We start from the raw sequence: 14,085 nt of genomic DNA, 5'->3' as shown, positions 1-14,085 counted from the left end.
AATGAGGAGCCGGAATAAATCCTGCAGATCTCCCCCATCTCAGTGCTGGGGAGCAGGACAGGACAGCTCACTGTCACAGAGGAAGTGAGATGGGGTAAACATTTCACAATAATGGGCGTGGTGGTGATGAGTCTGTTTCCTTTTCTTTTCCCTGGTGCAGATAGCATGTGTATACTGTGCGCTTGGCTTTTAAAGTTGACCATATCCGTGCCGTGGTGCGGACGAAGGTGAGTGTGTTGGCTTGCGACAGCCTCATGTAGGATGTGCTGGGATGTTGTAGGAGTCTAAGGTCCTGTGCATCTGCTCTTCCCATCAAGGTGTTGTCCAGCCATGTCCTCGGCAGCCCCCCCCCCCCCCTCCCCCGGGGACACATTAAAGAGTTTCCTTTCAGCTGCCTTCACTCCGCCACGCAGCACACTTTACCATCTGGCTGCTGTTTTTTCAGTCAAGGTGCAAAGGTCTAGATGGGCAGCTGGGGACGTCTATGAACGAGGCTCGCCGCCCAAACCCCCACCCCCGCGCTTTGGTTTTATGACCACAGCTCCATTGTTTATATAGTCTTAATGTATGGAGAGGGCAGGCAGGGGGAATAACACAGACCACATGTATTAACCCAAGCACAACACATCTGGCCAAAAGCAGCTGCGGAACCCCAGCTCATTTAAGCCAAATGTGGGAAACCTTAACGCAGGCTCTGTGTACGAATGTTTGATGTCGCCATTGCCTGAGAGGTTTGTTAGTTTAATCACACACTGCCGGTCTTGGTCAGATATATGGAAGAAAAGTAATAACTTTGAATATAGAGAACAGTATTTAGCCTTAGATGTGCATAGGATGTAACCTGGTCATAGTCAACTACAGGTTTTCCCGGAGCAGGTTGTGACAAGTCATGTAACCACTAAGAAAACCGTTTCCCCGCTCTAATATGTTTCCAAAAGTGCATTAATGTACTGTGCCTCAAGCAATGGAGCACAATATAGTTTTATATGACATGGGAAATTGTCTCCTGATAGCAAGTTCCTCCTCCTTCCCATGGATGTTAAAATAAATAAAAGTCATTTTGGTTTGATCTGCATTTCATTACACATCATTGAACTCGTAAATGTTCCCCCATTTTGTACAAATAACTAACTAGCAGCATGACAAATTAAATGTGCTCTTGAGAGGTTATGTAAACCCCAATGTCAAAGAAAATAATAATTCCAGAAATTAACTTATGAATGAGTAGTGTTGTATCAGGCTGGCTTGACCATCTTTTTTTATAATCTAGACACAAGTGTCTCACTAAAGTGTTTTATAGTAGGTGTTACAGGACGTTTTGTGAAAGTCTGGGTCTTTGGGGATCTATTTAAGTCTCAGTGCTTCGGTTGGACCAGCTGTCACCTGGAAGTGCATTCAATACTTCCTCCTCTGACTAAATATTTTACCTTTTCTCTTCTCCAATTTGTAGGTTCGAGAACACATGTGGACCATCATCATGGAGTCTGTGGTGCCATCTGACAAGGGGAACTACACCTGTGTAGTTGAAAACAAACATGGAAGCATCAACCACACTTACCAGCTGGATGTTGTTGGTAAGTCTCTTTCCTCTCCGGGTCATTTCTATCGGGGAAATTCCTTGCTAATCCATTCACCTGGTTTATTAATCATCAATTGGATATTTATGAAGCTTAAGTGTGTTGTTGGTTCAATATCGCTAATGGTTTACAACACTTGGCCCTAGTAATCAAAGTAATGGTGTGCCCTTTTTCCAAGGAGAGGGTCATATGGTCTGAACTGTTGTCAAATTAGCATTTTATTTTTTTATTAACCTTGTTTACGTTGTGGCCCTGCCAATGAAGCTGTCTGAAAAGGTGCAATTATTATTTCATCCTGGACCTGCCCTGTGACTTACTCATGCTCCATTGGTTCTATAATTCAAAGCTCCACCTCCACAGACAGTGGTGTCTCCTGGGATATTTGCGGCCAGGGCCTGTGTTGGCGTGACTTCACTCCCCAACCTCGGTCAACTGTGAGATCATTTTGCAGACAGAGTAATTCTACAAAATGTGTGCAAAGCGCCACACTCATCTCTGTATCAGGAAAGCAAATGAAGCCTGAACATTTTGTTTCCCTGCCAGATGCTGGACTCATTAGTATGGTTTGGCAAGTTATCAGTCATCAAAATGGCACCCGGAGAACATTTCTCTCTCAGGGCAATGGCTCGAAACTTGTCTGTAAGCTTGTGTTTCCAGTAATTTGGGGAAAATGGCAGCAATTATACAGGCGGCAGAGTAGTTGGGGGAACTGCTATTTCCCTGGCTGTGAAATTACCGTCTGTAAGTAGTGAAAGGACATGAGATCTGGGTAACCTTGTAACCTGGCCTGAGATCAACCTCTACCAAGGCCAGACTGACAGAGCTGTCCTCCTCCTCTTTTACTTTCCCAGATCAGCCATGCCTCAATGCTTATTCATTACTGGAATGAACTAGAAACATAGCCTAATCATTTGCTGTTGTTTTCCAATGATAATCCATGGTGGCTTTTACCAAGGTATTTCTCTTGCGCTGACCGCTAGGATTCTCCACGACAATGTCTTTGGCGTGTCTTCGTATGTGATTTAAGGTGTGTCTTTGTATGTTATCGCTGTGTGTCTTTTTTGTTATTAATGTTCGTATTTTAATGTGATTGTCATGCGTCTGTGTGTATCCGTTGCAGAGCGTTCCCCACACAGACCCATCCTGCAGGCCGGACTGCCAGCCAATCTCACTGCGGTGGTGGGCAGTGATGTGGCGTTTGAGTGTAAGGTGTTCAGCGACCCCCAGCCTCACATCCAGTGGCTGAAGCACATCGAGGTCAATGGGAGTCGCGTTGGCCCTGATGGCTTACCCTACGTCCGCGTCCTCAAGGTAGGGGCTCTTAGCGCACTGACTGGGTCCACCACAAGTCTACACAGGACACAACATAGCTGCGTTTGTTCTGTTCAGTCAGGAACTAAATGTGAAAACCTCCATTAAGTAAGAGATGACACCCTAAGTTATGCTTGGGGGAATGCAGACATACAACTGTGTAGTAATACAGCCAAACCGTATTAGATTTCAATGAAATTGTGTAGTACAGTCTTAAGCGCATGTTTTTGTTGAGTAGTTTGTATCATTTTTATTTCCTGTTGCATCATGTCTATTATAACCCTTCAAGACTGTCTGGCAAAGGATGGCAAATAGTATCCCTCTTCGAGGATGTGGCAGGTAGGTAGCCTAGCAGTTAAGAGTGTTCGGCCTGTAACCAAAAAGTCTCTGGTTCTAATCCCCAAGCCGCCTTAGTGAAAAATCTGTCGGCGTGCCCTTAAGCAAGGCACCTTAATTGCTTCTGTAAGTCACTCTGGATAAGTGTCTACTAAATGACTAAAATGTACATTTTATCCCTCTATATAAGTAGTTTTCTGTGGCTTGTAAAAGTCTATGCTTGAGAGGGGAAAGTCGATGCTAACAAATGATTGTGATCTCATTCAACAGAGACATTTGTTACAACCTCATCTTGATTTGTTGTTGCACATGACATGTTTTTGTTTCCAGCACTCTGGGGTCAATAGCTCGGACACTCAGGTGTTGACCCTCTACAATGTCACTGAGGAGGAGAGCGGGGAGTATATATGTAAAGTGTCCAATTATATAGGAGAGGCCAATCAGTCGGCCTGGCTGACCATCGTCAGGCATGAGGCCCAAGGTAACCGCCCCACGCAGCAGCAGCACATAGAGAGATCCTCAGCCAGGGGCTGCTAGGGCCACCTGGAGACCTAGGGACTTGTTTAGGGATGACCTCAGCTGTTTCTCTCCTCCCTCGCTCCCTCCCTCCTTCTATCCCGCCTCAGTGCTCCTGACTGTAAATTACACTATGGAAAATTCCCAGCAGAGTGGTTGAATGTGTTTAGTCTTGCTTTATGTTGGACTGCTTTCTCTTTCCTGCCCCTTGCCTCTCCCGTGCCCTCCTAATAAGGGCCTCTCCTGCCATCCACTGCTGTTACTTTCACTCCCTCGCCCTTCAAAGTCTTCTGCTCAGATCTCTGACTGCCTCTCTCTTATTACTGCCTTGTCCCCCACCTACTTTTCAGCTGTCTTACTCAGCCTTTCCCTGAGCTCCTGCTGTTTGTCTTGTGGATTTGTTGTATGGTGAAGTGTGTGTGGCCTTGAATAATTTTTTTTTTTTTAAACCTTTATTTAACAAGGCAAGTCAGTTAAAGAACAAATTCTTATTTTCAATGACGGCCTAGGAACAGTGGGTTAACTGCCTGTTCAGGGGCAGAACAACAGATTTGTACCTTGTCACCTTCCGGTTACTAGTCCAACCTTCTAACCACTAGGCTACCCTGCCGCTACCCTGAGTGTGTGTGCTCTGCTGAGTGTGCTCTGCTGAGGGGTCTTCCATGTAGCCCATCTCTTGCATGCAGAGATGAGTCTTTAGGGCATGGGATGTCCGTCCCTGCTCCTTCTCAAATGGTGATGGTCCAGTGAAGGGTTCAGTGCTGCGGTGCGGTCTCTACCTAACGAGCTCCTCCACTAACTGACTGGAGGGCAGATATGGGTTTTTACTCTTGGGGGGGATGGTGTTGGACTGAGAGGGGAGTATGAACACCCCACCCACCCTCTGTCCTGTCCCCTCCTCTACCAGAGGTCTTTCCCTTTCAGAATCTTTTACTCATGCCTCCATTTTTCCTCTGGGCCTCTTGTTGGGTCTGCTTCCATTGTTCTTTTCTAGACTGCTGGCCTTAACACCACGGACAAGGAAATGGAAATCCTCCAACTGAGGAATGTGTCTTTTGATGATGCTGGGGAGTATACCTGCTTGGCGGGCAATTCTATCGGGTTCTCTCATCACTCTGCATGGTTGATCGTTTTTAAAGGTATCAATGGTTCTCTCCTCTGATCTCCTTCCCCTCCCTCCTCTCCACTTTGGCTTGACCATCCACTGCCCACATTTATCTGAATATGGTCTCTGTAGACCCTACTTCAGTGAGCAATGTGGATGTGTGTGGAAGCCAGGCCAAGTTGTGATACTAACCTTCTCCCTTCTCCTGTCAGCATGGTTCCATGCTCATCCAACCTTTCTGGATGGGATGGTATGGTCCATGTTGAGAAATGATTCCCAGAAATCACAGAATGCCAAACAACCCATCTGACCCATAAAATCTACCTCAACTGACAACTCCTGAATCAGAAAGTTTAGGTGTTTCATACCCTCAAATTTTTTTTTTTACATAAATGACCATTTCCTCTGCCAATGTCATAATCATTTGTCAGCTTTCCACATTGTTTCAAATGGTTAACGGGTAACTTTACAATGCACTTCTACTTGACTGCCTTAAGATGAAGTTTTCCATTCAGAAGGGGTTGTTTGGCATTACTGTTGGTGTTTCACTCCAACTTGTCTCTCCCATTCTGGTTTCAATTTGGTGTTTACATTTGATTCTGTGTGAGGCTGATGTTTTCTGACAAGCACTACAAATGACATATATCCCTGATGTCATTTCCTGCTGTGAGGACGAAGCCTGCTCTTAAGGCTAGCTTTGATAATTGGCTCACTGTAGTGGACGGCTCATTCTTCTGGGTTGGAATAGGCATTTGTCCAATTATCAAGCTGCTTGTCATTCAGCCTCAAGACACAAGGACAGCTCACTTGTGTTGCTGGTGTTTGTGTCATTCTGGTGTTTTTCGGAAAGCGAGGTAAAAAGAAACATCCAATATGTTAATTTTAAACCATATTTTGGAGATAATTAGATTAAACATGATCTTTTGTGTCTTCAGTACATAGGTAGTTTTGATCCTCAGAGTGAGAGACAATGTCAAATTTTGTAATGTCTAAATTACAAGGGAATCATAATGACAATTGTTTGTACCAACAATCACCACACAAGCCGCCATTTTAAAACCAAACTGGGCTTTTATGCAGAACCACCATTTTATGTGCTCTAAGGAAGTCAGAATGGGACATTTACTTTAAATAAATAATTAGCTTAAGTTAAACTACTGAACACATTATATTTATAACATATATATATTACATTTATGAATGAGTGTATGTTTGAAAAATTTGTATTAGTGTGGAGTGGCATGGTTTTTGTCTGTGATGTTAACACGCGTTGTCCTGAATAACCGAGCCTTTGCACACACAAATAAATACATTAAAATAAGATGGTTTTAGAAAGCTAAGATTGAACTTAATGTACATCCGTGTTAATGCTCATCCGTTTGCACAAGGCTCTGTATTATTTGGGTTTGTCCCAGCTCAAAAGGACTTGGCCATTCTCTGCCACTAGAGAATATGGCTGCTGGTCAAACTGGCAAAGAATGTGGAGTGAAACCCTATGCCTGAAAGAAGTGGTTATGGTGCCACAATAGGAGTTTGTGCTCCGCTCTCTGTGCCAGTGGTGTTAAGGGCTCTGTTTTTCTGTACATGTCAGCTGAGTGGTCTTAGTGAATGTATCAGGGTGGTGTTTGTGTGTGTGTGTGTGTGTGTTCAGTGTTTTTGTTACATGCCTGTTGTGAAAGTGCGATTGATATTTGAGAATGCATGGACCTCTGTTGTGTGATTTGACCCTGTGTGGCTGACCTATTGTCCCCCATCGCGTTGCCCTCATCCAGCAGTCCCCCGCTCCCCACCACCCAACCAAACCTACCTGGAAGTGCTGATCTACTGCGTGGGCTTCTTCCTCATTGCTGTCATGGTGGCTGTGGCCATCATCATCAAGATGCGCACCTCGTCCAAGAAAAGTGACTTCAACAGTCAGCTGGCTGTCCACAAGCTGGCTAAAAGCATCCCCCTGCGCAGACAGGTAACAGAAAGTAGATAGGGGGTTTGACATCTTTATACCTTTTCTGCTTTCTCATCCCATTTAGTGTAATCTTTATGGTATCTTAATATTTTTTTAACGTATTCCTATCACTTGTTCTTATCAAATGGAAGTGTTCATTATCTTGTGAAAATAAAAAACCTTAATTCCTCGAGCTTCTGGTTCCTCAAAGAGCCCATGAGGTGAGTCAGGTTGGTATGAGTAGAGGGCAGGTGTTCGTCTCATCCTGCTATCTGCTTCCACTGGGATTCAAGTAGTTTTAGTTGTTACATTTTGTGTCATCTGACTTATTTAAGTAACATTTTGAAGAGTTAACATAATTTTCTGTCCACACACTGGATATCATTCTGTCTGTCTCTGTTGTTCCTTCCCTGGCTCCACTATGAGAGAGTAACGGCAGGCTTCTGTATTACAGGTGTCAGTGGACTCTAGCTCCTCCCTCCACTCCGGGGTGATGTTGGTGCGCCCTTCCCGCCTCTCGTCCAGCGGCTCTCCTATGCTGTCTGGGGTGTCTGAGTACGAGCTGCCCCAGGACCCACGCTGGGAGCTGCCCAGAGACAGGTGCACAGATGACTGGAGCACACCTATTAAATGCAGACATAACATCACACTCCTTTGAATGGGAGCATTGCCTGTCTGTTTCAATCATCTCACATTTGTTGTTTTTTTTTCCTTTCCTAGACTGGTGCTTGGGAAGCCCCTGGGAGAAGGCTGCTTTGGCCAGGTGGTGATGGGAGAGGCTTTAGGGATGGACAAAGAGAAGCCAAACAGGGTCACCAAAGTGGCCGTCAAGATGCTCAAATGTAAGTCAAGTTTTTTTTTTTTTTCTCATAAACCATATCAAACCTGTGATTTAGGCACATGGCTGGGTTTGCCGATACTGCATGTTGGGAAGTTATTTCAAATGCAAGGAGTACAGAATTGAGGCGAAAACCACAACTGCTATTACAGGATGGGAGGAGAGTTCTACTTAGTGCTGTGATGCACAGACATAAGAGGCATCTGCCACTGGCTCCTGGCCACTGTGCAAATGGGAGACCAGAGTAAACATTTATGAGAACCCCTGGGTTTGGATATATGACAGGGTTCATAAAACTGTGAAGAGTGAGGATGTAGGAAAATATCCATTTATTGCTTGGTACTTTTTAAGTGCCTCCCCCCAGAGAGTGCTGCCTTCACCCCCCCCCCCCCTCCCCCTACCTGCATGTCCCTCTGAAAGACTTTCCCCTACAGTTGGTGCCTTTTGAAACATTTTTAAATAGGGTATGTAAATTTACTTTGAAATCATGTTGCAAAGCAGTGTGCTTTGCGCTGTACAGAACTGGGATGTTTTACATGAGAACTCTTTTTGATTTGCCAATCATAGAGTTCAGGGTTGGGTGATTTGTTGTAATGATTCTAATTTCTGTCTCATTTTTCCCTCCCCTCAGCTGATGCTACAGAGAAAGACCTGTCAGATCTGATCTCCGAGATGGAGATGATGAAGATCATTGGGAAGCACAAGAACATCATTAATCTGCTGGGAGCCTGTACCCAGGATGGTAAGTCTCTCACTTTTACACTCCCTTCAAATCCTTCATTCAGAAAGGCTGAAATCATGTTTCGGTTTGGAGAGGAGTGAGTGTTTTGGAATGTGTTTTTAGACCATTGCGGCGTTCAGTTGTTTAACAAGACCACAAAAAGCACAGCATGATCATATCAGCATGCAGAAATGTGTGTAATGGTATGAGTAAGGGGATTCTGACACCAACTTCCGATCTCTCAGTTCGAGATGACCACAGCTGCTGCCAGGGTTGCCATATCTTTCAAATCTTGACTGACAAGCCCTGGCACCATGAGCTGTGTTCTGCTGGGGAGGAACATTAGCCTTCTCTGACCCTGCTGTGAACATTGGAAAGCTCTCTGTTCTAAATATCATGTAGCAGAACACAGGAGGCTGCTCTTTGTCCTGTCTGGTCCCTTGAGAAGTTCCAGTAGGTTATTGTAGGAATCTGTTAGCATTTCACACCTTATTACCCAGACCTGTTTGACATACAAACTTTCATCTTTGGCAAAATGTTTAAGTCTTTGCATTTACTTACTATAGATGGTGATGGAGAAATGTTTTTTTTCTTCACACGACATACAAGTGTTAACAGACATTTGGTTTCTTTTTCTTGTTCTTTAGTTACAGCTTGTAAATTCTTAATGCCTTGATTTGTAATGGTGTTTTTCCCTGACCACAAAATAGCTGTCCAGAATACACCATTACTCTTCGCACTCATTGGCATGTTAGGAGAAAGATACAGCTGTTGGTTATAATTCAGAGCTTAACTCTCTCACCATGACCCCTCCACCGCTCAGTGACATCCCTCCTCACCGCTGGAAATGCTGTTCTCTGACAGCAAAGATGGTGTGCTTCTGTCAGTCTGTCTTGTTGCGTTAGGTGTCACATAAAAGGTATTTCAAATGTCACTTCCTCCAGTGGTGTTGAGTGAGTGAGTGCACCCTTGTCTCCCTCCCCAGGCCCTCTCTATGTTATTGTGGAGTATGCCTCCAAGGGAAACCTCCGGGAGTACCTGAGAGCTCGGCGGCCACCAGGCATGGAGTACTGCTACAACCCTGACCAGGTGCCCATAGAGAACATGTCTATCAAAGACCTGGTGTCCTGTGCCTACCAGGTGGCCCGCGGCATGGAGTACCTGTCCTCTAAGAAGGTAACATCAGGATCCGACTCTACCTACATCAGCACAGTTGAGTATAGAGTACCCAGTAAAGATGCAGTGAATGTACCAGGACGCCTGGACCTTGTTCTTATGTGTGTCTGTGTACAGTGTATCCACCGAGACCTTGCTGCCCGCAACGTGCTGGTGACAGAGGACAACGTGATGAAGATCGCAGATTTTGGCCTGGCCAGAGATATCCACCATATTGATTACTATAAGAAGACCACCAATGTCAGTGTGCTACTAATTACCTACCTCAGCCATGCCAATCAATGTGAAAATTGCTTCCCCTGACCTTATTCCATCTCCTGTGCCAATTTGCCAATTTACACTAGCATTTAACTCATAGGGTCGTTTACCAGTCAAGTGGATGGCCCCAGAAGCTCTATTTGACAGGATATACACGCACCAAAGTGATGTGTGAGTATGGACGAAATACACATTTACCATATTTGGAATGGGCAGAAGTTGGCCAGATACCCGTGGCTTGTATGATATGACCTGTGTGTTGACTGATGGGGCTTGTCCTGTCCGTCTGTATCTGCAGATGGTCTTTCGGGGTGCTGCTGTGGGAGATCTTCACCCTGGGGGGCTCGCCGTACCCGGGGGTCCCTGTAGAAGAGCTGTTCAAGCTGCTGAAGGAGGGCCACCGCATGGACAAGCCCTCCACCTGCACTCACGAACTGTAAGCCTCCTTCCTCAGTGTTCTATCATTAGAATGGATGCTATGGGTTTATCCCAGAGCACAGGGATGCAGCTGCTGCAAAGACATCGATCTCTGATAATAAAAAAGACAGGCAAGCCAGCAGCAGAATTAGGACTCTTTCCCACTCTCCCTCTATTCTCTCCATTTCTCCTCCTCTCTCCCAGATACATGATGATGAGGGACTGCTGGCATGCCGTTCCCTCTCACCGGCCCACGTTCAAACAGCTGGTGGAAGACCTGGACCGCACCCTGGCCATGACGTCCAACCAGGTGAGTCTCCACATTGAGCACGCCTCAGCAGTTCACACAGAGTCAACAAAGGTGATAAACTCACATCCTTGTATTACTGTCAGAACAAAATGCTAAATGTTAAAATGTTGTGTTTACTTGATATTTAAGCCACTTGTCTGTATGTGGCTGTGAAATGGATGATATCCAAAGACAGATATATGACTGTGTTCTGGCCAGTGTGTCCAATCCTCTCTCATAAATCCCATCTGTGTGTGTTTGCAGGAGTACTTGGAGCTGTCTGTGCCTCTGGACCAGTATTCCCCCAGCTACCCTGACACTCGCAGCTCCACCTGTTCCTCTGGCGAGGACTCTGTCTTCTCCCATGATGCTGGGGCTGAGGAGCCCTGCCTGCCAAAGTTCCCTCCCCATTCCAACGGGGTGGCCCTCAAGAAGCGCTGATACCTCACTCCCCTCAAACACCCTGACATTCCTCTTACTGTCGTTCCTTCTCTGCACCACTGGCCTGGTATGAACTCTCCCAACCCTCCCAGAGACTAGGCAAAACACTGGTGTAGAGTGGGACAAAGCTTAATTCTGAAACTTTTAAACGTACCGGTTGGGCATCAAGGACTCAAGGCTGCAGCAGTTTCTTGGCTCGTGATTGAGGTGGATATGTTTTTGGGGCACTTTGTATTGCTGGGATTGTCTTTCTTTTTGTGTCAAACGGTGCAGGAGAAGCAAAGACTAATTTCTCCACTTTGGGCATTCCATGGAACAAGATAAACAGACTGTACTAAACTGAAAGAATTATGAATTGGATGGATCTGAGTTAGGATTATGTCTGTTGTATTTTTCCAATGTTCATCAATAATAAATGAAATTATTTTGCTTTTAAGACCAAATCCAGAGAATATATTAACAAGGGACATTCATACAGTGCCTTCAGAAAGTGTTCACACCTCTTGACCTTTTCAAAATGTTGTTGTTACAAAGTGGGATTAAAATGGATTTAATTATCATTTTTTGTCAACGATCTATACAAAATAGTCATATCTAGGTGGAAGAAAAATATGGAAAAATATGAACAATAAAACACTAATATACCTTGATAAGTATTTATATTCCTGAGTCAATACATGTTGTAATCAAACTTGGCAGTGATTCCAACTGTTAGTCTTTCCTGGATTGTAAAATATCTGCCCATTATTCTTAAAAATGTTCTTCGTGATCATTCCTAGACAGTCATTTTCAAGTCTTGCCACAGATCACAGATTTTCAAGCCAATTCAAGTCAAAACTGTAACTAGGCCACTCAGAAACATTCAATGTCATCTTGGTAAGCCACTCCAGTGTATTCTTGGCCTTGTTTTATATTATTGTCCTGCTGAAAGGTGAATTTGTCTCCCAGTGTCTGTTGGAAAGCAGACTGAACCAGATTTCCCTTTAGGATTTTGACTGTGCTTATTTTTATCCCCCCCAAAAAGCTCTAGTCCTTGCCGATGACAAGCATACCCATAACACGATGCAGCCACCACCGTGATTGAAAATATGAAGAGTGGTACTCCATGATGTGTTGGATTTGCTATAAACATAACACTTTGTATTCAGGACATAAAGTTGAATTCTTTGACATTTTTTTGCAGTGTTACTTGCATGCATGTTATGGAATATTTTTTAACCTTTATTTTAACTAGGCAAGTCAGTTAAGAACAAATTCTTATTTACAATGATGGCCGAGGAACATGACGGCCTTGTTCAGGGGCAGAACAACACATTTTTACCTTATTGGCTCGGGGATTTGATCTTACAACCTTTCGGGTTACTGGCCCAACGCTCTAACCACTAGTCTACCTGCCGCCCCAGGTACAGGCTTCCTTCTTTTCACTCTGTCATTTAGGTTAGTATTGTGGAGTAACTACAATGTTATTGATCCTCCGTTTTCTCCTATCACCGGCATTAAACTCTGTAACTGTTTTAAAGTCTCTTTTGGCCTCATGGTGAAATCCCTCGACGGCAACGGAGTAAGGAAAGATGTCTGTATCTTTAGTGATACACCATCCAAAGTGTAATTAATAACTTCACCATGCTCAAAGGGATATTCAATGTCTGCTTTTTTATTTTTTACCCATCTACCAATAGGTGCCCTTTGTGAGGCATTGGAAAACCTTCCTGGTTTTTGTGGTTGAATCTGTTTGAAATTCACAGCTCGACTGAGGGGTACAGAGATGTATGTGTGGGGTACAGAGATGAGGTAGACATAAAAGAAATCATGTTAAAACACTTATTGCAACTTATTATATGACTTATAAAGCAAATTTTTACTCCTAGACTGTAGGCTTGCCATAACAAAGGGGTTGAATACTTATTGATTCAAAACATGTCAGCTTTTCATTTTTTTGTAATTTCAAAAAACGTTATTAAACTTGACATTATGGGGTATTGTGTTTAGGCCAGTGACACAATCTCAATTGAATGTATTTTAAATTCAGACTGTAACACAACAACATGTGGAAAAGGTCCAGGGATGTGAATACTTTCTGAAGGCACTCTACCTTGTATATATTGGTGCAGTGGTCAGTTATTTCATTCATGTTACAATCTCCTTGTAAATACAGTTAAATTTATAAATATGAATATATATTTACACAGCACTCTTTATTTTTATTACCATGTTTTTTTTATTTTCTTTTTGTACAAGGAAGCTTATGTTTGATCCATTTGAGTATAGTCCATAAGGGGAGTTGCTACATGAAAATAACTATAAATTGTATTAAATATTACTTGGCCAGTTTTCGCTATTTCTACATTTGTCAGCTTTGCTTTTTTTTACCATTAATCAATTGGCTGCTTAACCACTAGTGGAAACATATGTATTTTCTATCAATCTTTTCAGGTCCAAATGTTTTTTCATGACAACCTGCAATACAGCGTTATTCTTAGCTCAATGTCTGCAGTTGGTGTCGATCAGAGACACCAGCAATGTTCCTTTTACTATGCTGTAGTTGTGCGTGCATACATATGTTTAATGTCTGAAGTGTATGCTTGTGTATTTGTACGTTGTGGGAGTGTGCGTGTGAGGGTTTTGTCTTTTATGTACCTCTTCTCATTCATGATCTGTCGTTTATTTTAAGTATGATCACAACTGTAAAGATTTCTAGTTGTTAACCATGCTTATTAAAAAGAACCAGAATTCTATGCTTTAGATAACACCATGCACTTTCATTGTGCATGCCTGCCATGTAATGACCGTATCCTCTTCATGCTTTAACAGGAGGTCCGTTTATTTTCAGGGATCTTCTGATAAAGGTTTGCAGAGCACTTATGTCGTCGTAAAAGAATTACATTAAATAAAATGCTATCGAAAAAAAAAAATCAATAAAGCTTTCAGAGTTTGAAAGGACTTAATAAACAGGTGCATAAATATCTTGATTTTGTTGTTTGATGTAAATCATACTTACGAAGATGGACTGATGGCCACTTCAATCTCCTACCCATTTAGTGTAGGTTACTGGGGGTGATTAAATATGATAATGTGCTGCTGACACCAGAAGAAATGTCCGCTAGTACAGAGAGCCGTGGGCAGCCGTAAACATTTAATTTATTACAGTGTAAATGGCT

At 43.5% G+C, this 14,085-nt stretch overlaps 1 protein-coding gene across 6 annotated transcripts in view; it reads left to right on the top strand.

Moving 5' to 3' along the window:
- The window catches only part of fgfr1a (fibroblast growth factor receptor 1a), a 46,403-nt gene extending 33,132 nt beyond the window's left edge, over positions 1 to 13,271 (top strand). The window contains exons 6-18 of one of the 6 annotated variants that reach the window (XM_064937368.1): positions 1,451 to 1,574; positions 2,698 to 2,888; positions 3,555 to 3,705; positions 6,618 to 6,808; positions 7,242 to 7,387; positions 7,508 to 7,629; positions 8,257 to 8,367; positions 9,332 to 9,522; positions 9,640 to 9,762; positions 9,881 to 9,951; positions 10,079 to 10,216; positions 10,402 to 10,507; positions 10,751 to 13,271. In XM_064937368.1, coding sequence (XP_064793440.1) covers positions 1,451 to 1,574; positions 2,698 to 2,888; positions 3,555 to 3,705; positions 6,618 to 6,808; positions 7,242 to 7,387; positions 7,508 to 7,629; positions 8,257 to 8,367; positions 9,332 to 9,522; positions 9,640 to 9,762; positions 9,881 to 9,951; positions 10,079 to 10,216; positions 10,402 to 10,507; positions 10,751 to 10,927 — 1,842 coding nt within the window. In that variant the 3' untranslated portion in view covers positions 10,928 to 13,271. Of the gene's footprint in view, positions 1 to 1,450; positions 1,575 to 2,697; positions 2,889 to 3,554; positions 3,706 to 4,734; positions 4,880 to 6,617; positions 6,816 to 7,241; positions 7,388 to 7,507; positions 7,630 to 8,256; positions 8,368 to 9,331; positions 9,559 to 9,639; positions 9,763 to 9,880; positions 9,952 to 10,078; positions 10,217 to 10,401; positions 10,508 to 10,750 lie in introns of all 6 variants that reach the window. The other 5 variants (XM_064937366.1, XM_064937367.1, XM_064937364.1 and 2 more) reach the window with 5 other exon arrangements.
- Positions 13,272 to 14,085: the final 814 nt, after the last annotated feature.

Source organism: Oncorhynchus masou, chromosome 25, assembly GCF_036934945.1.
Source record: "Oncorhynchus masou masou isolate Uvic2021 chromosome 25, UVic_Omas_1.1, whole genome shotgun sequence".
Lineage (NCBI taxonomy): Eukaryota > Metazoa > Chordata > Actinopteri > Salmoniformes > Salmonidae > Oncorhynchus > Oncorhynchus masou.
Note: the sequence above shows the minus strand (reverse complement) of the source record. Positions and strands in the feature narration are given on the sequence as shown.